The 26715-nt window shown below is 46.5% G+C and overlaps 1 protein-coding gene across 1 annotated transcript; it reads left to right on the top strand.

Annotated features, from left to right (window-relative positions):
• Positions 1 to 17196: 17196 nt before the first annotated feature.
• LOC141731845 (olfactory receptor 14L1-like) lies at positions 17197 to 17892 on the top strand. Its single transcript, XM_074558904.1, has one exon. It carries the CDS (start codon positions 17197 to 17199, stop codon positions 17890 to 17892), a length of 696 nt encoding a protein of 231 aa, XP_074415005.1.
• Positions 17893 to 26715: the final 8823 nt, after the last annotated feature.

Raw genomic sequence — 26715 nt, 5'->3', positions numbered from 1 at the left:
GTGCTGGCTGAAATCACAAGAGCCCTGAAAGATGCCGTGAACCCAGTGATCATTGGTTTGGTTGAGGGAATAACAAAGAACCTGAACTCAAAGGATCCCAGGGTTCGTGGGGCAGCTGTGAAAGCACTGGAAGAATCCATTGCTCATTTGGGTAAGGCTGAGCCCTGGCAGGGACTCTCCTCAGTTTCTTCTCTGTCTCTCCTGCACAAGAGAGCGCTGAGAGCCTCGACAGCTGCTCTTGTCTGTGGAACACTGCAGCTGACACCCACCAGAGGCTGTGCAGGTGCAGTCCTTATGCACCATCCCCAACAGGCTGGAATGGGATCAGCATTTCCCAACAGTCCCAGGAGCCCTTGGCTCTGTGCTGCTTGTCTGAAAGGCAAGTCCTGGACTGCAGCTCTGCTACAGTTCAGAGGCAAAGGGGGTTTGGAGTTTGCTTGGGCCCCGTCTGACTTCCCAAATGAACAGCTTTGCTGTGGGAATGAAGGGACACTGACCCATCAGAGCTTCTGCAGAGCAGCCACCTGGGAGGCTCTACATTAGAGGCATTAGCTGCCTATTTCCTACTTTTCTTCTTTGTCTTCTGTTTTCAAAGGGGAACTTGTGATTCACCAAGTTCATTTCTTTATATCAAACAGGTATAAACCCAGCTGTCAATGATACCTTGTTCCACTTGTTGTTTTGCATGGGCCAAGATGGCCACAGCAATTAACTACATAGGCAAGGGCTGCTCTAAATTCCTTTGCCACACACATTTATGTAAGCTCTGAGAATGCTGCACTGGGGAAATATGCCTGAAAAAAGGAGTGCTGAAGAGGCAGGTCTTCAAGAGGAGTTTCCACTTTCTCCTCCCCAGCTGCTCTGTGAACGCAGGAACTGCCTGACTCAGTGCCTTTCTGTGTCCCAAGTAAGGGGCTCTTCCTTTTTGCTCTGGGATGCAAAACCTTTTCACTGCTTCCATGTGACTGAACTCTTGAGGTCCCTGATGTGAAATGTTTTAACACAGCTCCTGCTACAGCAGACAAGTTTGGATTTACAAATGTGAAAGGAGAGCTTTTCTTTTGGAATTTAAAACCCTGCCAAGTATGCTGGAAGGAAAGAAGAAAAGATTCAAAAATCACCAGAAACGTACTTTATTTTATAAAATGGGGTTAGCCCTGCCCTTTCTTCTATTACCTGAGCAAAGTGAGCAGAAACATGTGTTTCCCTTGTAGATAAAGTGTCACTGCTGAAAGAGTTCAGCTACCAATGGAATCAGCTGAGTGGCCAAGCCCTGCTGGATGTCACCGAGCGTATCACAGGTATGGCCTCCCCTTCTGAGCCAAGAGCTCTTCCCAGGGAGCATTTACAGGGAATGCCTGTGAGCAGACAGCAGAGCAGCTCCTCCAAACCAGGAGGTGCTGAGCTTGTCCCTGCTGCCCCATGGCCAAGGCAGGTGGGTTTGGCAGGTTTTCCCTGGCTGCTGCAGAGCTGGGCAGCATCTGAGATGGGGGCAGCGCTGGGCCTGGGGCTGAGCTCTCACTGGGGCATCTCAGAACCACCTCCAGCAAAGGGAGGGCTAAAAATGCCCCAGCTGGCTCCTCTCTGGGGAGCTCAGGGACATCTGTGGTCTTTGAGGGGAAATGGTGGCAAATGCTGTTTCAGGGCATCAGTTTGTTTTGTCCTCACAGAATTCTTGTTTTTCCCTTGGAAAGTTTTGAGGCTGAACCGTGCAGAGCCTGGGGGTCACAGCTTAGGTCAGAACTCAACAGAGGTATCAGAGGCGCGGGTTTAGTGCAAGGCAGCCTCTGGGGCACAGAAGCAGAGTGCTGAGGCTCCCTGCCTGTGCTGTCAGAGTGGCCTTGGACTGAGCCTTTCAGGGTGTGCAAACAGTGTCTGCCTGTGTCAGCGCTCTCCAAAATGCTACAAATGCAGCTGATAATTGATTCCTCAGAGCAGCTTGCTGTGTCAGCAATAGCCAAGGAATGGAAAAAGGATAATCCCAATATATAGCAGGGAAGATGATTGATAGCCTTGCTTTAACTGGGGCTAAATCCACTGCTAATTATGCCAACATCTTTAAATGCAAGGTTTAATACACTTTGTGTCTTCATTAGGAATCTCAAAAGGGCATGTTCAGGGATTGGGAATGTCAAATACCCTTTAAAGAGCATTTGAAAAATATAGATCTCCAGGAATAGGGCATTCAGTTTAGCACTTCTTTTGATCTCTTTTTCAAATAAAGGAATTAACCATAAATTAGGACTACTTTAGAAAAAGCAAATGCTCTCTCTGAGATTTAGCAGGACTGGACAGCTGTTCCTCACATTCAGTAGTCACTGATGTCTTTAATTGCATTTAAATTCAAATGAATTCCCATTGTAAAATGGGTACCATAACCCTTTTCTGCTTAGCAGAATTGGTTTTGGGTACTTGCAGTAACTCTTTCAATGTTGATGTCTGCTGGTGGATTAACAGCATAGAGAAAATGAAGTCTCTCCCGCCACAGAATATTAAATTGCTGATGAATAACATTTTGTCCAATCAGAAAATAAGAATGGTCTCCAGAGCATTTCAGGTTATCATCTCTGAGCCAAATCTGCCTGTTGCAAGGAGCCTGTTGCCAGTAAACATTTGTCCGTGTTTGATACAGTTCAGTTCAGAAAATGGGCAGAGAGATTTCAGAGACAGTATGAGAAAACACTCGTGTTTTGGTTACATTTCAGTCCCCTGTGTAGCATTTTTCTTTCTCTATGCCCCTATTTGAGTGGACATTATAAGAAAAAATGCCAGTAACATTGGGAGGGGAAGTGGCATTAAAATGTGGAGATGCCCAAATGCCAAGGCAATGGGGTCTGGGTAATTCTCTAGAGATGCCCTGAGGTTTGAAACAGCTCTGTTGGAAGCCCCAAAAGCATTCTGCCAAAGACACCAGCTGGTCACTGATGTTTCTCATCCAGCTGTCAGGCAGCAGCCATCTCTGGTGGGCTGGAGTTTTGAGGTGTGTTCTAATCCTGCCCTTTGCTGTGTGCCACTGAGCACAGGGAAGAGCCAGATTAGGCATCTGGCACTTGGCATCAAAGTTACAAAAATTGAATCATCCCTTTTATTAGAAGTCTCTCCATTTCCTCTCTATGGTACATTTCCAAATCTTCAGTGTGAGTTTAGACATCTTCTTAATGGAAATCAAAGGCAATTTGACATTTCATTCATTGTTCATGCAGAAAGAGATTGTGAAATAATTTAGTAAAGGTAGGAAGTCTGCCACAGGACAAGGGCTCTGGTTGGAGCAATTAGTGCTGAGGGATTGGTGGTTCTGTTTCCAGGATGATCAGCTGCTTTGCCCGTTTCAGGACCAAGGGGCTCTTGGTGCTGTTTTGCTGCTCTTGGCCAGAGAGGCTGGCAAGAAGCAGAAGCAGAGGCAGATCCTTGTTTGCAGTGAGGCTGGTGGGTAAGGAGCTGTGTCTCTGTCCCGGCAGTGCTTGTGCAGGGGGTTCATGCCAGGAGCCCTGAAGTCGCCCAGTGCGACGCCCTGCCCGTGCTCTGGTCCTGCCTGGGGAACAGGGCGCTGCCTGTGCGGAGCGCCAACGTCCGCACCATGGCCACCAAGCTGGCCTCTGCCCTCTGCAAGGTGATGGGCACCCAGCTGAAGGAATGTGCTGCCAGCAAGCCTCCACATGTGCGGGAAAACCTCTCCAAAATGCTGGGCTGGTGAAGGCGAGATGTTCTCCAGAAAGCTGAGGAAGCGCTGAGTTGGACACCTCTGGATTTGCCTTTTGTGCTGTGCAAAAAATGACAAAATCCTAAGGAAGGGTGTGCATCTGACCGCGCTCTCTCCGTCACATTTCCTAGTCAAGGCATGGGTGATAGTGGAACCCTGGAAAAAGTTAAAGATAGAATCTAAAATGTTAGGCTTTGTGCTTTCCCAGATCAACTGCATCTGCGTAAGCAGTATGATAAATTATATAATTGTTAGATGTGATGATTGTTTAGTAATTAAATGTAATATTATATAACCATAAGAAAAATAGTGAGAAACTCTGTTGGAAAATCAGAGAGGGGCTAAATTTATGTATACAATAGAACAATATAAGTTTAATAATTAACATGAAAGTCATGTAACGATAGAGTACAAAACATGATCATTTCAGATGTATGGTTGGAGTCAGATTTGGGTTGAATATACCCCGATTCCCAGAGCTCTTAATAAAAAGCACCGCATATAATCCCCCATGATTATGTGTTTTTGAACGGTAACCTTTTGGCGAACCTAGATGGGCGCCTTGTGAGTGCTGCTGAGCGAGTTTGCGACTTGATCACGCTCCAGCCGGCACCGAGGGATTCTCGGGGAGCCCATCAGCCGTGACCACTTCCGCTGCTCACAAACATCTCCGGGAGAAAGGTAAGGTGCTTTTTACTTTGGTTTGGATGCCTGCCAATAAGACGCAGCAAAATCTATGCTTGGCTGGGCTAAAGGAATTCCTGTTGGTTTAAGCCTAGGCGCCGTTCTGTAAGACAATCGCGAAAGCGTTGCGGGTTCAGCATTTGTGGTATTTTTGAAATAGAGAAACTTAAAGGGATTTTGGGCAGTAACACCCCTATCCCGCAAAATTCTCCTTTGGGGTGCTTATTAGCACATTGGAAACAAGGTAACTTTGGGGAAGGATTACGTAAAACTAAGTTGATTGATTATTGTAATTCATGGTGGCTAGAATATGCTTTGGAGAATGGTGAAAAATGGCCAAAATACGGTACTCTGCAATATAACACTATTTCGTGGTTAATGTAGTTTTGTAAACAAGAAGGAAAATGGGATGAAGTCCCATATGTTGATCTGGTTTTTTACTTACGGGGAAAGCCAGAATGGCAGGATGAATGTGGATTATTAATGGTTAAAACATCTGCACAGTGTGGGGTTTGTGAGGAACGTTGTTTAGAACACTTGGCGTTAAGAGAAAGCTTGAGTAGGGAAAATTATACAGATATTGATTTACACGTAGCTCCAATAGGAACAAGAGAACCTAACCCTATCCCACCTGTTTAATCTGTCCCTATCCCACTACCTGCTCCTCACCCACCTACCCCTGAACCTGTCTCATCTAGTACACCTTTCCCTCTTTAACCTCCTCTCCCATCATCACCCGATCCCTCTTCCTCGGAAGATGAACAAAACCTAACTGTGATAGAAAGGGAAAAGAGGTATGCGAGTGAAAAAGATAGCAATGGTAATGAATCAGTGACCCCAATAGCCCATAGAACCCGGAGTCGTGCAAAGCTTGCCCCAGTTGTGCATAGAGATGGCATAAGGAAACAAAAACGGACTGTGATTGCCCTCTTGCGACAAGGTGTCGGAGTGGAAGGGCCAGTATTTGTAAAAGAGCCTTTTTCCCCAGCAGACTTAGTCATTTGGAAACAGTCAGCCGGAACTTAAAAAGAAAATCCTGATAAAGTGGCACGCGTAGTAAAAATGGTTATGAAAACTCAAAATCCTGACTGGGTTGACATACAAGTAATATTAGATACTCTGATGGATTCTACTGAAAAAGAAATGGTACTTAAGGCACCCAAAGAGAGGGCAAGAGAAGATATTAGAAATGGGCTGGTAACAGGGAATTTAGATGTGAATTTCCCAATTGAGGATCCAGATTGGGACCCTAATGTATTGTGCGATATGAGGAGATTACGGAAATACCAAGAGTGGATTCAAACAGGAGTTCAGAATGCTGTGCCCAAAACTATAAATTGGTCTAAACTATATGAGGTTCAACAGGAAAAGAAAGAATCTCCCACTGCGTTTTTGGAGAGGCTTAAGGAGGTAGCAAGGAAATATACAGACCTCCAAATGGATACAGAGCAAGCAAAGGTTCAGCTCACTCTCATATTCTTGGGTCAATCACAGGATGACATTCGTAGAAAATTGCAAAAATTAGAAGGGGAAGAATTAAGGAATTTGGATAAGTTACTCCAGGTTTCTTGGAAGGTATATAACAATCGGGAAAAAGAAGCTAGTAAAAGGCAGCAGCAGAATCTTTTGGCAGTAATGCAGGGGAGAGGGAACCCAAATTTCAGGGGGCGTAACAGGAATGGTCGGGGAAGGAGACCAGTTACCCAGGGGTTAAGCCTGAATCAATGTGCGTATTGCAAGGGGGTGGGACATTGGAAGTGAAATTGCCCAAGTTTGAATAACCAGTTTGACCAGGGCAATCAGTTCCAGCAGGCTACCAAGGAGATGGTCCTGGGGGAGTATACCAGTTGACTAGACGTAGAACCGGGAGAACAAGTTAAGGAACCTGTTGTAAATATACAGTTAGGGCATAAAGAGGTCAGATTTCTAATAGATACGGGAGCTACTTTTTCTGTATTGAATGATTTGCAAGGACAAATTGGGGACAAGGAAATGACAATAGTTGGCGCTACAGGCAAAGAGGACAAATGGCCCCTCCTGCAACCCCTAGATTTGTGTTTTGGAAACAAGGTTATAACACAAATTTTTATATGTACCTGAGTGTCCAATTCCGCTTTTAGGGAGAGATTTGCTAGCAAAACTTGATGCGGTAATAACCTTTGAAAATGGAGAGCTTATAAAGAAAATACCTGAATCAAAGACGGGACAGATATTAATGATCAAAGAAAAACCTGTTCCCTCTGTCCCTAGGGAGGTAGAAGATGCAGTGATTCCCTCTGTATGGGAGACAGATATACCAGGGAAATCTAAATTGGCACAACCTGTGCATGTAGAGTTAAAAGAAGGGGAAAGGGCTGTACAAGTCAAACAATATCCCATAAAACCAGAAGCACGGCAAGGAATAGTAAAGATTATTGAGAAATTCTTGAAATACTGAATTTTAGAAGAATGTGAATCAGAATTTAATACACCAATATTTCCAGTAAAGAAGCCAAATGGTGAATATAGATTAGTGCAGGATTTGAGAGCAATAAATAAAATAACAAAGAACATTTATCCAGTGGTAACAAATCCTTATACATTGCTAACATCCGTAAAGGAGATATATAAATGGTTTACCGTAATTGATTTAAAAGATGCTTTTTTCTGCATCCCCCTTGACAAAGAAAGTAGGAAACTGTTTGCCTTTGAGTGGGAAAACCCAGGGAACGGAAGAAAGACCCAGCTCACCTGGACACGACTCCCACAAGGCTACAAGAACTCGCCGACCCTATTCGGAAACCAACTGGCAAAGGAACTGGAGATTTGGACTGAAAATGGGCAAGTACCAAGAGACCAGTACTTATTGTTGCAGTATGTTGATGATATACTAATAGCTACAGAAGAAAGAGCAACCAAGAAAGGTAATCATTTGAGATTTTAAATTCACTGGGAATGGGAGGCTATAAAGTATACAGAGCAAAGGCACAAATCACACAACAGACTGTGATTTACCTGGGATGTGAAATTTCACAAGGGCAATGAAAACTAGGTACTAACCGGATCCAAGCTATTTGTGCTATTCCAGAGCCCCAGAATTTACATGAGCTGCGAGTCTTCCTCGGGATGGCAGGATAGTGTCGCTTGTGGATCATGGACTATGGACTGATTGCGAAACCCCTGTATGAAGCTCAGAAGATGCAGCCATTCACCTGGGGCAAACCACAGAAAGAAGCCTTCCTAAAATTAAAGGAAGCACTGACAAGTGCTCCAGCACTGGGGTTACCTGATCTGTCTAAAGATTTTCAGCTGTTTGTACATGAAAGGCTGCGCCTAGCACTAGGAGTCCTGACACATTGTCTGGGAAGCTGGAAAAGGCCGGTGGGCTACTTTTCCAAACAACTCGACAACATAAGTGCCAGGTGGCCCCCATGTCTGCGGGCAGTCGCAGCTACTGTGATCCTGATACAAGAAGCCAGGAAACTTACTATGGGAGGGCACATAGATGTCTATGTACCACACATGGTAACTGCTGTCTTAGAACAAAAGGGGGGCCATTGGCTATCTCCCAGCAGGATGATGAAATTCCAGGTAGTCCTGACTGAGCAGGATGATGTCACATTAAAAACAACTAACCTTTTGAATCCAGCTTTGTTCCTAGGTACCACAACTGAAGAAGGCCCATTAGAACATGACTGTGTAGAAGTAATAGAGTACACCTATTCAGCAAGAGAAGACCTGAAATACGTCCCACTAGAGCAGCCGGAGTGGGAGCTGGTTACAGATGGGAGCAGCTTCGTGGAAAACGGAACCAGATACGCTGGATATGCAGTAACAACAGTCAATACAGCAGTGGAGGCAAAGGCATTACCACCAAATACATCTGCCCAGAAGGCAGAGCTGGTTGCTTTAACCAGGGCACTAGAATTAAGTGAAGGGAAAAAGGTAAATATCTGGACTGACTCAAAATATGCTTTTGGAGTGGTGCATGTACAGGGAGCACTGTGGAAAGAAAGAGGACTGTTATCTTCTCGGGGTACTCACATTAAACATCAGGATGCAGTCCTGTAATTGATAAAGGCAGTACAAAAACCTGAACAAATGGCAATAATACACTGCAAAGCACACCAATCAGGAAACTCCAAAATCTGTAAGGGAAATCGAAAGGCAGACTGGGCAGCCCGACAGGTTGCTCAAGAGGTACAAACAACAATGGCATTGATACCTTTGAAGCTTAATGTATCCCAATTCAATTTGCCTCCAAAACCAAAATATTCAGTAGAAGATGAGAGACTGGCACGTTTGCTAAATGCACAAAAGAATTCAGAGGGATGTTATGTGACCGCACAAGGACAAATAGTGGTACCCCCCTTGATAATGAGAGAAGTTCTACAAATTAAACATAACGAATGTCACTGGGGAGCAGAGGCATTGGTAAAATTACTAAAGCAGAGTTTAATTTCAGTATGGATGTTAACAATGGCAAAATCAGTAATGTCAAAATGTAATATCTGCTTGAAAAACAACCCAGTGGCCAGGCAACAGGCACAGTTAGGAAGAATTCGGATAGGAATAGAGCCAGGAGACTATTGGCAGGTAGATTTTGTAGAACTACCAAGGACTCGAGGATACAAATACCTGTTAGTGGGGGTTGACACATTCTCTGGGTGGCCAGAAGCCCTTCCCTGTCACACGAACCAAGCAAATGAAACAGTTAAGTGGTTACTACAGGAGATTATTCCCAGATTCGAGGTACCCCTAGGGGTATCATCAGATAGGGGACCCCATTTCATAGCTACAGTAGTAAGAAAGGTAAGTACATTGCTGGGGATAACTTGGGACTTCCACACACCGTGGAGACCCCAGTCAAGTGGAAAGGTAGAGAGGATGAATCAGACACTAAAAAGGCAAATCAGTAAAATATGCCAAGAAGCCAAATTGCAGTGGCCCCAGGCTTTGCCAATAGCACTGTGGAGGATTCGGATAAAGCCTCTGAGTGGGATGACAGTCAGTCCTTATGAGATATTGTATGGGAAACCATAAGAATCTCCTGAGCCTAACCCTAATGTACACATCACAGGAAAGCAGGAAGTGTGTAATTATGTTCTGTCTCTTGGGAAAACTTTAGCTCGGCTCCGGAGTATCCTCGTGTGGAATGGACCACTGACTCTCGAGAACCCAGCCCATAACATACATCCAGGAGACGAGGTGTACATCAAGAACTGGAACGAGGAACCGCTGAAAGAAAAGTGGAGTGGACCCCATCAGGTACTACTGACCACCTTTACAGCAGTCAAAGTAGCTGGCGTGGAACCCTGGATCCACTTTACCCGAGTGAAGAAAGTCCATCCTGGATCACAGACTGTATAAACTCTGGAATGAACAAAGGCTGCAGATAAGATGTGTTTAATTGCTTTCAGAATGCTATCAGTAATTGTGCTAACGTTATGGTTATTAATATCTTTGGGATGTGGAATGCAAAATGATCAACTAACCACTCTTCATTCTAGAATGAAGAGTGAGGTACAAACAGAAACACAGGTGATAAAGGTTTCTAATGCAGTTCGGGCTGAGAATGTAATGATTGGATTAATCAAAGATTTTGCCAAAATGCAAAATACCAGCCGAATAACTGCCTGTCTGCCAATACCACAGGCAGCAGGAGACCCAGTAAATTGGGGAATCATAACATCAAAACTACCTGAAATACAAAAGAACAAAACAATTACATGTAAAGAGGTACCCGAATTGAGGCAAGTTACAGAAACCACTCTGGTATGGGAACGTGAGGCCAAGGATAGGAAAGATCAGATAGAGCCTTGGGACAGTGCGTCGTCTGTGAGTATTCTTCAAAGATTCCAATATATGGCAAACACCCCTTGATGTATTAAGTGGGAAGACCCCAAGAATGAAACAGATCCAGCAATAACAAACACTGACACTAGTAGCAGAATGAGGGCAGACAAAGCAAGTTGGTGGGCATGTAATAAAACTTATGACTGCACTTCAGATGATGTAGAGATAAAACAGATGCCACCCCTGGCAATAGCCCTACAAATTGGTTGTGCTTGCAGGGGGATCAAACATAAACAAGGCAGAGTGAATTACAGAGTAATTATAGGGTGTTCCAGGATTACAATCCGAGGTCCAGGACAATTTGTATGGGCAGCAAGTGATGGTACCTGGACAACACATCTGCCTGTAGATGGGAAAGTAAAGGAGATTACTTTAGGCTTCCCAACCTTATGTCCGTTTTGGAAAAAGTCCCCATTTAATGGAAAACATGAACTTCTGCAGATAAGAGCAAGACAAGAAGTTCTAGACAATGAAAATCCAGATGACACTTGGCAAGAACCCTCTAGTGGAGTGAAATTTGGATGGGCCCTAGAGTCATTGCTTGGTCCTATAGCAAAATATCAGAGTAGAGAGATGCTACACAAACTTACAGGTCAGGTAGGTAGACTGGCAACAGTCACCCGGGAAGGATTTAAATAATTAAATATACAATTACAAGCCACCACAAAAATGACTTTACAAAATCGATTAGCGCTAGATATGTTACTCCTGAAAGAGCATGGAGTATGTGGATTCTTCAAGGGACAAGTGGATCATTGCTGCGTTCGTATCCCAAATGAAAATGCAAATGTAGAATATGACATCAATCAGTTGTAACAAATAGAGCATGAAGCACAAGAAGAGCAAAAGAATTTGGCTACAAGCTGGTTAGGAAAAATCTTTAAAGGATTAGGGTGGAATTGTGAGTTCATGGATTAAATCTATAATTGAGAGTGTGATAATCTTACTAATTGTATTCTTAGCAACTTGGTTAGTTTACAGCATCTTAAAGGGAGAGATACAGAAGAAAACGTCCTGGAACCAGAGGATAATAAAGGCACTAACTCGAGATCCAGGCCCACCATCTTCTGGTTCTCCAGTTTGTAATAGCATCCACGACAATGTTTACATCAACCCTGGATTTGAAGAACCAAATACGAACTGAGGAATAAAGGACTGTATCAAGTGAAAACATTTACACCTATGAAGTGAAGTGAAAATGCTTTCAAAGGGGGGACAATGATAGTGGAGCCCTGGAAAAAGTTAAACATAGAATCTAAAATGTTAAGCTTTGTGCTTTCCCAGATCAACTGCACCTGTGTAAGCAGCATGATGAATTATATAATTGTTAGATGTGATGATTGTTTAGTAATGAAATACAATTATTATATAACCATAAGAAGAATAATGAGAAACTATGCTGGAAATTCAGAGGGGGGCTAAATTTATGTATACAATAGAACAATATAAGTTTAATAATTAACATGAAAGTTATATAACGATAGAGTATAAAAACATGATCATTTCTGATGTATGGTCAGAGTCAGATTTGGGTTGAATATACCCCGATTCCCAGAGCTCTTAATAAAAGCACCGCATATAATCCCTCCGTGATTATGTGTTTTTGAACGCTAACTGACTGAAAATCTGCTTTTGGAGTAGTGCATACCTTTGGAAAAATTTGGGGAGAGAGGAGGGTATTAAATTCAAACGGAAAGGGACTGATTCACAAAAAATTTGTCCTAGAAAAGTTAGAAACCTTACCAGAGGAAGTAGTGGTGGTATATGTTGAAGGACACCAAAAAGGGGTGCAAGGGAACAATTTAGCCAGTTTAGCAGCTTAAAATGCAACTGAATCAGAGACAGAAAAACTAATAATAGTATTAACACCCATGAGAGAAATGCAAAAAGTCCCTGTATTCAGTCGAACAGAAAAGGAAGAACTCATTAAAAGAGGAGCCAAGAATGATAACAAAGGGAAGTGGAGATTAGCAGATGGAAGGCAAATTTTGAATAAAACCCTTGCCAAGAAAATGCTGGAAGGCATACATGGAACAACACATTGGGGTACACACAAGTGCTAAGTGATCAATTTCTAAGGGACTGGGGATGCATAGGAATTTTCAGAATAGCTAAGCAAGTAACTGAACAGTGTGTGATATGTCAACAAGTAAATAAGAAAATCATGAGGAAAATACCCAGAGGAGGGGGAGAGCTAGCCTTAAGGCCCTTCCAAAACATCCAAGAAGCCTTTACTGAGCTTCCCCAGGTACAATGGTGGAAATTTTTGCCAGTGATCATAGATCACATGACTCATTGGGTAGAGGTGGTACCCACTGTGAAAGCCAATGCCAATGTTGTGAGTAAAACACTTCTAGAATCAATCATTCCTTGATATGGGATGGCAAACAGGATTGATTTGGACTGGGGAACTCATTTCACATCAAGGATATTGCTGAAAGTTGTTCAGGCCCTGGGAGAGAAATGGGAAGTACACACTCCAAGGCATCCACAGAGTTCTGGTTAGGTTCAGAGAATGAATCAAATTCTTAAAAGAGCTCTAGTTAAGATAATGATTGAAATCCAGATGTCATGGATAAAATGTCTCCCTTTGGCCTTATTAAGAATTAGACTCAACCCCAGCCAGATCTGGGGGTGTCACCCTATGAAATGATGTTTGGGTTACCCTTCCTGACCTTACCCCAGAAGGTTGCCACCTATGAGGAAGGGGAAGCCAATGCCAAGAAATAAGTGATGTCCATCGCACAAACCTTAGAAGGACTAAGACATAAAGGGGCAATTCCTCAAACTACCACCTGGATATCAGAATCCATAATATTAAACCCAGATTCGGTGATGATTAAGTCATGGAGAGATCAGCCTCTAACTCCTCAGTGGGAAGGTCCCTTTCAGGTACTGCTCACCACTGAATCGGCCGTGTGAACTGCAGAGTGGGGATGGACTCACGGCAACAGAGTCAAAGGCCAGAAGAAGAACCGAAAGAGTGGACTGTAACATCAGGCTGGGTGAAACAAGATTGATTCTCAATCAGAGACTGAAAGACAACCAGAAAAACATCAACACGCCCAAAAGTAGAGTCAAGCTTCTACCAACCAGCTCGAGAACTGTCTTCCTGTTTTCATGGGTGAGAATTACCAGCATCTGTTCAGAAGAAGTACAAAAAGGACTGTAAAAGGCAATGGGACAACTTATTTAGGAAAATAAGACAAAGGAAGGAGGGCAAGACTGGGTTGGCCCCTTTGTTTGCTTCCAAGAAGCCTCGATAGCCCTGTGGTGGGTAGCAATCCGTAGGCATGGTAAGGTAGGGACAAAAGGCCATACCAGATCTCTATCATTGCTCAGTTGTCTTTTAATTCAACAGGGACTGGAGGGCAGGACCGAGTTGGCCTCTGTATTCACCCCTAAGATACACTGACTATGGGTAGCAGCCACATAGGCATTGTAGATGGGAGTCAAAGCCATACTGGACTGCTGTGATGCCCTTTTGTTTATTCCAAGTAAACAAAATGTGTCTAAGGAAAACCTGAGATTTTTTCTCCTGTTCCCACTGTCCTTGCTCACATCAAGAGATGCTGGTGCAACTCATTCAAGAGAGAGAGAAATTTTTTTACTTAATTTTTCAAGAAAAATGACTTCTAGAAAAAGAAAAGGGGTTTTGTTATAGATGAGTAATCCTATGGTTGACTAGCACAATTAAGGGGTGAATAATAAATATATGTTAAGAGAAGTTTTGTAGATGTATAGTTATCCTTCCCCTCCCTCTTGCATTGTTATCACAGGATGGCCTCAGTATTTGGGGCATTTGGGAGGGTTGGCTTGTTACTGTGGCAGCAGCTGACCTCCAATCAAGGTGTAAGACAGTGATCTCCACCACTGGACAGTAAAGAAGGAGTCAATTGACAAGACTTTGTGAGGGGCTAGAGGTGTAAAAGACAGAACATACATTTTGTAGATGAGCACATGGTGACTGAATCCCTTGCTCCTGGCATTGTATCCTTTTCTTTATTCAGTCTTTTATTGTATTTTCATAAGGTCTTAATAAACCATTTAAATTTTTGAAAGTGAAAATCGTTTCTAACATGGGGTTGGGGAATGTGGGGCAAGATTGTCCACACTGGGTCAGCTCTCAAGGTACAATTTCTCTGACATGGCCAGACCTCCTTAGGAGAGACCCTGGATCAATATCAATCACAGAATGCTGCAATCACCTCTTGTAGTAAAGGAAAAGCAATAAAAGGCAGCCTTTAAAATAGGAATACATATTTCTTAGAAGGTCCTTGAAATATTTATCCATAACTGTAAAAGGAAACCTTCCTGATGAACTGCTCCAGACCAGAGGGAAATCACGGCAGAGCCACAGTTTGTCAGGACTTGATTGATCCTCATGAGGCTCACTGTGCATTTGGAGCTGAGCCCTTGAACCTCAGGGCTTGAGATTGCGCAAACAGTTCCAGGAGTCAAATTCAGAGAAAAAACTCAGAGTGTCTCAGAGCATGAATGGGTCCCACTGAGGTCCATCCCAAACACAGGATCCTCATGGACTCCTTGGAGGAGAGAATTGGAGGCCAGAATTGGAAAAAACACTTCTCAGATATTCAGAGTGGAAAGGAACATCCAAAGTACTGTAAAAACCTTGAGTATCTCAAAGTATTAATGAGCCCCTCTGATTGTCAGTACAAAGCTCTCAAGGGACTCATTAAAGCAGATAATTGGGGCCATGACTGCACAAATCTCTCAGAGACTCCAAGGCAAAAGCCAAAGTCCTTTGAAAAACCTGCAGTCCCTGGAAGCATTCAGGAGCCTCCAGGGCCACTCCTGGCCAAGACTCCCCAGGGACTCCTTCCAGCAGATCCTTGAGGCCACTGGGATGTGGGCTGGGGGGGATGCTGAGGGCAGGACAAGGGTCTGACAGTGCCCAGCCTGGCTGGGGCTGTGCCAGGAGGCCCCAGGGCCTCAGGACAAGTTGTCTCCTCACAGCCCTCCTCACACCCACCTCACAGGGTGGCACAGACCCTGCTATGCCCCAGGGCATCAGGACTTAGCTCCTCTTGGTCCCCACCTGTCATCACTGCCTCCAGTTCTCTGCTCTGCCTGGGGCCTGGGGACACTTTCTCAGTCGCATCCCTCAGTGGGACCCATTAAAAGTCCAAGAAACTTTGGAGTGTGATTCTGACTTGGAGTTCTGGAGAGGTTTCTTCAGCTCCCTCTCAGGGACTGATGTTCAGGGCCTAAGCACAAAGCCCCAGAGGCTCATTAAAGTCCTTGTGCTGTGTCTGTGCTGCTGAGCTGGGCTGGGCTCCTGGCACAGAGGCAGCTCCTGGTAATCAAGAAGAGCTTCAAAAGCACATTTCTCTTGATGAGAAGCTCTTCTGCCAGCCTAGCAGGGCTGGGGCACTGCCTGCAGCTACCCCAGGCACAGCACAGAGGCACAGAGAGCTTCAATCAGTCAGGGCTGGGAAGGTGCTGAGAAGTGCCTGGGGCAGAATCACTGCCAGCCCTTGGCACAGGAACCTCTGGCTGGAGGACAATGCAGCTGCAGCTCCTGGAGTGATTTCCTAAAGCTGGAACATCGCAATGCCTACAGACCCTGTGAGTACATTCTCTGATTGTCTCTTTGTGCAGAGCAGCCAGGGGTGCCCAGGGCTGTCGTGCAGAGCAGGGTCCTGCAGCCCAGGGCGCTGTGCTGGGCAGGGACTCTGCTGCCTGCCAGGGACAGCTCTCAGCCAGCCCTGGCAGCTGCTCCCAGAACTGGGGGACAAGGTCTGGGTGGGAGGAGACAGCTGGTAAGGCTTGGAAGTGTTCTCCTGATGTGGGGAGGATGCTGCATTGTTCAGGACTGCTCCCAGCATGATATTTAACTGCAGAAGATTTCAAAGTAGATTATACAGGGGGAACAGTGAGGCAGGGGACGCATAAAAGGGAAAATCCTGCTTTTTTAATCTCCTGCTCTGGGTTGCCTGGATGGGAAATTGCACATAGATATTCCTCTCTCAGTTCCGGCAGTAAAAAATAAAACAAAATTTCCCTTATATCTGAATTAATTGGGCAGTGACAGAAATCAGCACAGGGCCTCTTAGAAGCAGGATCAGTGTTGCTTTTCCAGCATCCTCAGGGTTGCTCTGACGTTGCCATCAGAGCCTGCAGAGCCAGAGCTGCTGCTGGGCAGTGCCTGAGCTGGGAGGGATCTGCAGGGCAGAGCTGAGCCCCCACGGCTGGGCTGGGCTCTGGCAGCACTGGCAGGGACACGGCTTTGATAGAGAGGAACAGCTCCCAGAAGGCACACCTCCAGGCACCCAAGAGCCAGACCAACGCTGGATATACTTTCCTTGTCCAGAAACAGAACAAAAAGGAGAGAAGAGTTTAGGGAAATTTATTTTGAAATTGGAGTTATCGAAGAGTGCACTTTCTTTTCCAAGAAAGATTTAAGTGTGATCACCTTGAAATACACAAAGTTGTAATGAGCAAAGACACCTGTGTGGGGGTCAGCTCGTCTGACTGCACTGAAGCACAGTTGCCCTGTGTTCCCTCTGGGCTCCCCATTGTTTCATATGAGACCAATGCTGAAGATAAAGCAGTAACTTAGCAGCACAAATCCAAACTCATAAAAGATTATAAAGTCCCCTCACATGAAGAGAAAAACTTTGGAGGGGATTCCAAATAAAATAGCATAAGATTGATTCAAAGTTGATCCCACATTGTCAATGTCATCTTTCAACAGTCCATGATGCCCAGAGTGAAGAAATGTCCAACAGCAGTTCCATCAGCCACTTCCTCCTGCTGGCATTGGCAGACACGCGGCAGCTGCAGCTCCTGCACTTCTGCCTCTTGCTGGGCATCTCCCTGGCTGCCCTCCTGGCCAACGGCCTCATCATCAGCGCCGTAGCCTGCGGCCACCACCTGCACACGCCCATGTTCTTCTTCCTGCTCAACCTGGCCCTCACTGACCTGGGCTCCATCTGCACCACTGTCCCAAAGCCATGCACAATTCCCTCTGGGACACCAGGAACATCTCCTACTCAGGATGTGCTGCTCAGCTCTTTTTCCTTCTCTTCTTTATATCAGCAGAGTATTTCCTCCTGACTGTCATGAGCTACGACCGCTACATGTCCATCTGCAAACCCCTGCACTACGGGACCCTCCTGGGCAGCAGAGCTTGTGCCCACATGGCAGCAGCTGCCTGGGCCAGTGCCTTCCTCTATTCACTGCTGCACACAGCCAATACATTTTCCCTGCCCCTGTGCCATGGCAATGCCCTGGATCAGTTCTTCTGTGAAATCCCACAGATCCTCAAGCTCTCCTGCTCTAAATCCTATCTCAGGGAACTTGGGCTTCTTACACTTAGTGTCTGTTTGGTACTTGGCTGTTTTGTGTTCATTGTTTTCTCCTATGTGCAGATCTTCAGGGTCGTGCTTAGAATCCCCTCTGAGCAGGGACGGCACAAAGCCTTTTCCACCTGCCTCCATCACCTGGCTGTTGTTTCCCTGTTGGTAAGCACTGTAGCAGTTGCCTACCAGAAGCCCCTCTCCATGTCCTCCCCATCCCTGGATCTGGCCCTGTCAGTTCTGTACTCAGTGGTGCCTCCAGCCCTGAACCCCCTCATCTACAGCCTGAGGAACCAGGAGCTCAAGGCTGCAGTGTGGAGACTGATGACTGGATGCTCCCAGGAACACTAAACTGTTGGCCAGTGTCTGCAAAGCACGTTTAATAAAAGTCAGCTTTGATACTTCTGCCAGTGGCCGCTGGCAGCAGCAGGAATGCGGGCAGGGTGAGGATGCCCTGGCTTGGCTTTTGTCTCTGGAACAAAGCGGGCTCAGGGCAGTGCAGAGCAGGCTGGGAAGCAGAGCCCAGGGTCTTTGGAGGCCGCAAGGCATAAAGATCAGTCCCTGCAGCAGCCCACATGCAGGTGGCCCAGTTGCCAAGGCTGTGGTGGCCTTGAGAATGTGCAGGTGGATTTTGCATGGCTGTGGCCTGCTGGCCGCTCTGGGCCCAGGAGTCCCTGTGGCTGGAGCAGGAAGGGTGGCTGAAGGTTTGCTGCCTGCTTTGGTGTCATGGCTGCAGGGGCCAGTGCTGTGAGAGTGCCCTGGGTGAGAGCTGGTGACAGCTGAGCTCTTGGGGACAGCGCTGTGCCCCAGGCCAGGAAGAGCAGCAGTGCCCAGTGCCAGGAGTGGTGTCAGTGGGAGCCCCTGTGCACAGGGACCCCCAGTCCCAGGGTGGCCGTGCCAGCACCCCCAAGGACCTCCAGCCCTGGGAACGTGGAACAAGTGGAACCCACAAGTGTGCAAAGGCTGCCGGTGCCCAAAGGAATGGCCTAGATAAGTCAGGTTTTAAAAAGAAACAGAATTTATTTGCCAAAGATCGGCAAATCTAGGATTTGCACAACATGTTTCGTTATAACAATCATTTTAACAACAACAACAACAATGTTCAGAACATATTTACATGGGATCCGATGGGGTAACAATCTTCAAAACGTATTTACAAAAAACTTCCAACGTAGAAAACATAATTACAAGGAACTTCTAAACTTCGAACGTATTTACAAAGGTGTGGCATCTGTGCCATCATGTGCATGAGTCCTGGAAGGAAGGAAGCAGCAGAGCTGGACTCAGCCACCAGCACTGGGCCCAGCAGGGCTGGGAGCTGGGCCCCAGGGTCTGGGCCGGGGCTGGCAGGACTGGCGTGGCCCCAGGCCAGCGCAGGGCAGGCCGGGGCTGGTGCTTGTGGCAGCACAATCCAGGCCCCCTGCGGGCACTGTGTCCCTGAGCGGGGCCATCCAGCCCAGCCCCAGCCTGGGGTCAGGGGACCCAGTGTGTGTGTGGGCAGGGCGTGGGAAGCAGCTGCCTGTCTGACCTGTGGGGCTCCGTCTTCATCCAAGGACCATGGGCTCCTCCTCATTCTCCTCGTCAACGTCCATGTCCTCGATGTTGTCCTCCGCATCCACGTCCATCTCCTCGATGGTGTCCTCCTCCTCTACTTCCATGTCCTCAACAGGGCAGGACATGGAAGTAGAGGAGGAGTCCACCTCCATCATTTCATCCTCATCCATCCCCTGGTCCACTTCCATGTCCTCCACAATGTCTCTGTCAGTCTGCAAGGGGCAACACAGTCTCCCAGTGAGCTTCCTGTCCCACACCATCCATTCTGACATGGCTGCAGCCTGCCCATCCCGGGTGCCCCCTGCCTGGCATGGCACTGTACCTCCATGGGCACAGCAGGGCACATCCTGCTGGGATTGACGCTCCAGAGCCGGCAGCAGGAAAAGCCCAGGCGGCAGCAGCAGCACTCAGCGCTGAGGGTCAGAGCGCAGAGTGAGCAGTAACTGACCCTTGGCAGGCGGTGAAGTGTCTGCTGTGCTCGTTTCCAGGTCCTGGATGTTCCACCTGGAACCCTCTTGGAGCTGTGATGTCGCTGAAGTTTCAGGGCCGCTGTGCAGTGGGAGATGGGGATGACAGAATGATCAAATCCTTGAATGGTTTGGCTTGGAAGGGACACTAAACATGATCTGGTTCCAAGCTGAGCAAGCTCCCAGCACAGCAGGTTGCTGCGGCCCCTGTCCCACTTGGCCTTGGATGTTGCTGGGGATGGGGCATCCACAGCCTCTCTGCACTGGTCCCTGTGACAGGGACAAGCACCCTGAAAGTAAAGAACTTCTTCCCATTATCAAAACTCTTCTACCTCTTTCAGTTTGATCACATTCCTCCTTGTCCTGTCACTACAGTTCCTGACCAAGAGTCCCCTCCCACTTCACTGTGGGTCAGGCTGTTCCTGCAGGGTCACACGTGTGGCTGGACCTGCAGACAGGACAGGGAAGCCAAGTTCCCTATCAGAGAAAATGGGGAAAGTGACACGAGTGATGAGAGAAGAAGGAAAATGTAGAAAAATGCAAGGCATGTGTTTGGGTGGGCAACGCATTCATGCCTTTTATTTGAGGCCAGGTTCTCTGTTGCACTCAGTTCCTGTGTTTCAGCCTGTCCACAGCCAGCCTCTTTGAGCGATCTGCACTCCCAGAGCTGGGAGCACATTTGCTTAAACTGCTGGTGAATGAGGTGAGAGAGGAATCTTTGTGTGGAACTCCAAACACTTTGGATTGCACTGAAGAGAGTCCAGGAATGGAGACAAAATGGGGCTGGGCACACAGATGGAAAATGGGGGGAAAAAATCAGGGTAGCATTGCAGTAAGCCAAGACCAAATTGGTAGAAGAGAGGGGAGAACCTTCTAGGGGGTGTAGATATAAGGAAAATACTGCGGTTGAACTGGGTGATGCCAGCAAAATGTGCTGTTTCATCAGGAGCCTGAAAATGCCCATGGACAAGACCATTTCATTCAGAGCGATGTCTCTCTTTTACCTTGGTCACTTTGCCTAGAGGTATTACAGTTCCAATTATAGGCCCCTGCACCCCAAGATCTTCTCCTTTTTGTTGCCTTTAAAGAAGGCTTCTGCCCTAGATTTTTGCAGGCATTTAGTAAAATAGGATAAAATAACCAACACAATGAATACAATAAACAGGGCCCACAAAACAGTCCTAACTAAAGATGTAAACCAGCCTTTCATCCCGCCGTGTTTGAAAATTCCAGTGAACCGGTCATTGTTGCCTTCCATCTGGATCTTCTTTCCTTGATCTTTCAGCAGCTGAATGCCCTGATATACTGACTCACTATGTGACAGCAGGTTGAAAAAACACATGCCTTCAAGAGCCTGACAGCCATGGCCATGGACAAGAAATTGTGGCTTGTCTGTGGAAGCACCCAGCTAATGGCATGAGGCTCAGTGAGAAGCATCCAGATTCCTGTTCAGCAGCAACCAATGGCAGCATCCTCTGCCTTTAGCTAATTTAGAATCTTGAGGCTTGGGTTGCCTAAAAGCAAACAGGTAAAGAGATTAGAAGATGAAACTTAAGTTGGGGTTCCACTAAACTTTCTCTTCTGTAAGCCAAGGGTGTGAACACAGCTTATTAGAAGAATCATATATCAATACTTAAATACAATTTGTACAAATGTTAAGACATATATCCTGGTTAGTGGTGTCTGAGCTATCTTGGTCTTGGTGTGTGTGGTCAACGCTGCTTAGGAGATCTTCTTCTGTCCTTCTTTTTCTTCTTTCCCAGGCTGCTGCTGTTTCTCTTAGGCTTTCATTCTGTTCTTCTGATGATGGCTCTGGTGTTTGCCTCGCGGTTCCCAGAAACAGTTTTAATGTATTTTGCTGGGATCCATCTTAGGAGTGTTTCTGTAGAGACAAGGGCATCTTCTCTTTCCCAAGTAATTAATGGGAAAGGGCCCATAAATTGTTTAAATTCAGGGTCTTTGCTCAACACATGTGGCTTTTCTTTTAATTGGGCTGCAGTTGAATTAGTAAAATGCCTGATGACTGGGGGAGTTGGCTCCATAAATGAGTTGTTCAAAAAGTTGAATACGTAAAAGGCCTTGGCCAGTCTCTCAATGGAAGATAATATCTGGATTACCCCTCTCAGTTGATCAAGGATCCTTTTGATGGCTCGAGAGTTGGCCCTCTCGGCTATGGACTGTCCTGTGGCAGAGTGTGGTATGCCTGTGACATGTTTTATACCGCAGAGGTCAGAAACTTGTTGGAATCAGTGTGAGGTATAAGCAGGAGCATTATCAGTTTTAATTTCCTGTGGAAGTGCTAAGGTGGAAAAATCTAACAATTAATGTTTTACAGCATCATTTTTTGATTTTTCATCAGCATGAGCAGAGGAAACAATCACACTGTAAAAGGCGTCAATTGAGACGTGGATGTATTTTAGTGTGGCAAAAGAGGCTTAGTGTGTGATGTTTGATTGCCAGATGTGGAGACTGTCTAGTCCTCTTGGACTGACTCCAGCTCTGACAGAAGCAAAGCCATGTTCCTGACAATTTGGGCAGGTGGCTACAATGGATCTTGCCGGGTCTGGGGTAATTTTGAACATGCTGAGCAGCGCAGGAATGTTTTGATGGTAGAATTGGTGGCAGATCTTGTCTGTGTAAAAATGATCTAAGGCATATTTCAATGGTTCAGATGTTTGAAGTAGGCAATTGAGGTGCTCCTGAGTGAGAAGTAAGTATATATTCACAAGGTCTGTTCCTGCAAGGGAGCACAGACGCTCTCTAGCTTTCCTGATTAGTTGTGCAATAATTTTCTGTTGGGTTTTTATCATTTTAGTAGGTTGGTGTAATCTGAAGACACATTCAATTATTATCAGGGGATCTGAGATAGTTGAGTGCCCCCAAAACAACAGTGTATGGAATATTGGACTTACACGAAGGATTGCCAGGGAGAAAGGAAAATTAGGGTGGTATCTGTGTGCCTGTTAATATGAATCACCCAGGAGACCTTTTGTACAGCTGCTTCTGCCTCCGGTGTCAGTGATCACGGGAATCGAGCCCTTCACTGCCTTTAAGGAGCAGGAACAGTGGCACGAGATCTTCTGTGGTGATTCCCAGCAGTGAATGTACCCAACTGATGGTTCCACAGAGTTGGTAGAGTTCTTGCAGAGTCTTTGGGTTGTTCTTGAAGTGCAGTGTTTGGGGTGTGATGGTTCTCTCTGTGCTCTTTAGCCCGAGGTACTTCCAGGAGGCTGTCTTTTGGACTTTATCTGCTGCAATCTCAAAACCTTTCTGCTGTACCGCCGTGATGACATCTTGTACTGCAACGTCCAAAATGATTTGACTTTCTGCACAAGCTAATATATGGTCCATGTAATGAAAAATGATAGCGTTAGGATGTCTTTTCCATCTGGACGAGAGAATTTGGGCTGCAAGGCATTGACACGTAGTTGGGCTCTTCTCCATTCCTTGAGGCAATGCAGTCCATGGGTACCTCTGTGACGGTGCTTGTCCAATTTGGGTCGGAAAAGGCAAACAATAGGCTTTCATTGGGGTGCAAGGAGAAGTCAAAAGAGCAGTCATTTAGATGTATAACAACCATCTGCCAAACTCGATGTAACTTGGAGGCTGAGGGCAGGCTGGACTGGAGGGGATCCATGTCCTCGATGCCCTTGTTGATTTTCCTGAGGTCCTGCAGGAGCTGCCTCTTGTCTTTGTCAGGCTTTCATATGATAATGACAGGTGCATTGCAGGGGCTAGTAGATGGTACAATGTGGCCCACAGAAAGCTGCTCCTGCACGTGGGACTGCAGGGCCTTTAACTTTCTGCCTGGGAGGGGCCACTGATCCACCCACATGGGTCGTTGGTCTTCCAGGTTAACTGAAGGGTGGCGCACTGCTCGGTTGCCCCATCTAGAAATCTTGAGGTGTTGATAGGATCTCTAGCCTTGTCCCCCATGGGGACAAGAGGCCTTTCCTCAAATTGTTATTGGTGCCTGGGCGGCGAATAGTCTTACTGTATCACTGTGCCCTCAGGACCTTCCATGCACATGGTACCTTAACTCCAGAAGCTGGTAGTGGCTCTCCCGATGCCAATAATCACTCCAGCAGCTGGAACCAGGGGCCATTCTTTTTGCCAATCAGAGAGGGAAATTATGGTGATGTCAGCTCCTGTATCTAATAGACCTGAATGACATTGTTTCTCCCTTTACATAACAAAGCACACTTTAGAATGGGTCTATTTCTGCCTGTAATCTGTGCCTACGTCACCATTGGATCAGCTGGTGTGGTGATCATGTGCAGTAGGAAGTAGGCTCTGGCTTTAACTGTTCCTTTTGGAATGAAAAGTGGGGGGGGAATAAGCATAGAGCCTGGACAGTTATCTCCTGCAAAGATGTCAAGGTGACAATCTCAGGTAGTATAGTGAGTATCTCCATCCCTTCCCTGGTGTAGGTTTAAATCAAAATGTCTCTGGGCCATCCATCAGGCCTGTATTTGCCTGTGGGAATATGGTGAACATAAATATCATGGATTGGAATAGAAAAGGCGCTTAGCAGCTGCCTTTAGGTTCCAGGGCAGAGCTGTCTTCTGTCGAGTTTTCTGCAATGATCAAGCTGTCCTGATGGATCTGAGAAGGTCGCTGTGCTGGTTCTCCACGATGTTGTGGAGAGTAGGGCGGAACGGCCTCGCATTTGATGTCATCGCGTGGGGCCTTTCCGTGTCTGTGTGGGGTTTCCTGCAGGCCACCAGTTTTGCTGGTGTTGGAAAGCGTGTGGACGAGGGGGGCAGTGAGGACAGTGGTTGTGACACTTAGAAGGTCCCTGCTAACAGGCTGTATTTTTACGATTCTGTCAAAAATGCCTCATCTCCCCATCTCCCCAGATTTAAAGCAAGGTCCTTTTTCATGTGTATGTCAGGGAATAGCTTGTGAGGCTACTAGCACCTCTACTACACCCTGACTGGTAGCCTTATGTAGGCTGGCATCATGGTGTATGGTTGCCCTAAGGGTGCATGCCTCGACCATTTGTGCAATGGTAGGCTTTGGGGTGAGGGGTAGAGAGGGTAATATGTCTTTTCAGGTGTTGTTAAGATTTGTTTCAGCAAGGGTAGGAAGTAGTACCTTCTTGACTTTTGGATGTTCAACTTGCTTCTCTATTGCTTGTATAAGGCGGTCACTAAATTTTATAAAGTATTCCCAGGTCCCTGCAGATTGTCTGTGAAATCAAGACTGGGTGTTGCTTCATTGGGTGTCTGCATGAGAGCTGTCTTTGCAGCACTTTTATCTCTTTTAACACAGCTTGGGAAGGTCTCTTACTTGATTCTCAGGTTTAATGAAATCTTCTTCCCTGGCTAGATGGACTAGTGTTAGGTGTGCCCGCCTCTCTTCCCTTGCATTGTCTTTTAATAGTTGTTGTATTAGATTTTTCCCCATTCCTTCCCACAGAATGAATTCAGTGGAGAGAGTAGGATGTGCATAAAATGGTGCAGATTGTGAGCCCCATTACATGTGCAGCAAAGACACCATTTAAGAAATTATTAAAATACAGTGAGCCCCTCCCATGGTCTTTTGCTGCTTTATAAAGGTGTTTCATCTCCCGTGTGTGACAGCTTCCCATTGGGGGTTAGCCCCACTCTGGTACTGCACCAGTGCTGCTTGTATTTTAGCTACCAATTCCCAGCCCCCTCTTCAGCTGCCAGCTTCTGCATCCTCTGCCAAGAATCCTCAGGCTCATGCTGAAGGTCAGATGTACCTTCCCTCTCCTCTCCAGAAGAGGGAACTTGGTCTGTGGCAGAGGAGCGGGGCCTTAGGGTGACTGGCCTGGTCAGGCCCGGTGTTGTGGGCCTTTGGTAGCCAAGATGGCGGCCTTCCAGTTACCGCCCCTCACACTTCCGGCTCTTACAGTGCGGGATCCGCAAGGGGCTGAGTTGGAGGGGGTAGGGCAGTGGGAGTAGGCAGGGAAGCGCTGGATCCCAACGCAGGGGTGGTACCTGATGCAGGGGTGGGATCCAACACAGGGGCAGGACCCGATAAGAGAGCTGAGGGTGGGAGGATGTTTGACGTTGACAACCCCCTCCAGAGGAGGGACTCAATTTTGTGAGCTACCTGAGGGGTATCCAGCGAGGAGAGGCACTAGAGAATGGGTTAGGGTAGAATCCAAGCCTGTGTGATCAGTACAGACCTGGGCAGGGAGTAGAGGAGGAGAGGAGATGTCAGACAGCAGGTGGCTTGTCTGAGCTTTACAGCAGTTTCTGTCTCTCATCCGTATCTTGGTTTCAGTGTGTTCAGGAATGCCAGGGGCAGGACAGAAAGTCTGGGTTGAATATTTGAACTTTGAACCCTTGAGAAAACTCTATAAATCATATGAAAAAGTGGGAAAAATTTTGCAACTCTTCTCACTTCCTGAGTTTTCAAAAAATAGAGACGTTCCCTAACTCATTCACAGAATGCTATAATATGAACAGAATACACAAAAATGACTGGGAACTCTTTAAAGGGCCAATGAACAAACGACTTCCAACTTCCCTTAGCAAAAGTCTTCCCCTCGAAAAGGAGAACATCCCTAACTCGAAATTATGTATCCCTCTCAGCTTTGGATAATTTCTTACCCAGAGCTGCCCCTGATGTAAAGGGTGGCCTACCCACAGGACTAAAAAATCACCCAAGGATCATGCACTTCAGGTGGCTGTCTCCCCATTCATTGCTCTGGTGGTGCTGGATGCAGATGTTTCAAAATGTGCCCTGAGCTTCACCAGCTGAGCCAGCCCGCATCCCTCATACTGCTGGAGGGTGCAGACGCTGCATTCAGCAAGCCTTGATAAAACTGATGAAACATTGTGTTTTGAGGGCTGCCTCACTTTAATTTGTGATTTTTGTCGTGAGGTTTTTTAGTTCCAGTAATAGGCCCCTGGGCCTCTACAACCCTGCGTGCTCCTGAGATATCATTGCTAGTGAGGACCTCAGCAGTGCTGAAAGCAGAGGCCTGTCCTTTGTGTTCCCTTTGGGATTGCAGTGGAAGTGCCCAGAGTGCACATTCAGAGGCACATTCATGGCTTCTCATGCCACAACACCAAAACTAAACGTGCAAGGTGACTTCCTAGAATGACATTTAGTCCATTGAAATATCTAGAGGAAGTGGTCTGGAAATGCTTTCTGAGCCTGCTCCTTGGGATCAGCT

This window comes from Zonotrichia albicollis, chromosome 26 (assembly GCF_047830755.1).
Source record: "Zonotrichia albicollis isolate bZonAlb1 chromosome 26, bZonAlb1.hap1, whole genome shotgun sequence".
NCBI classification, from domain to species: Eukaryota; Metazoa; Chordata; class Aves; order Passeriformes; family Passerellidae; genus Zonotrichia; species Zonotrichia albicollis.
This window is presented reverse-complemented; position numbering and strand designations above follow the sequence as displayed.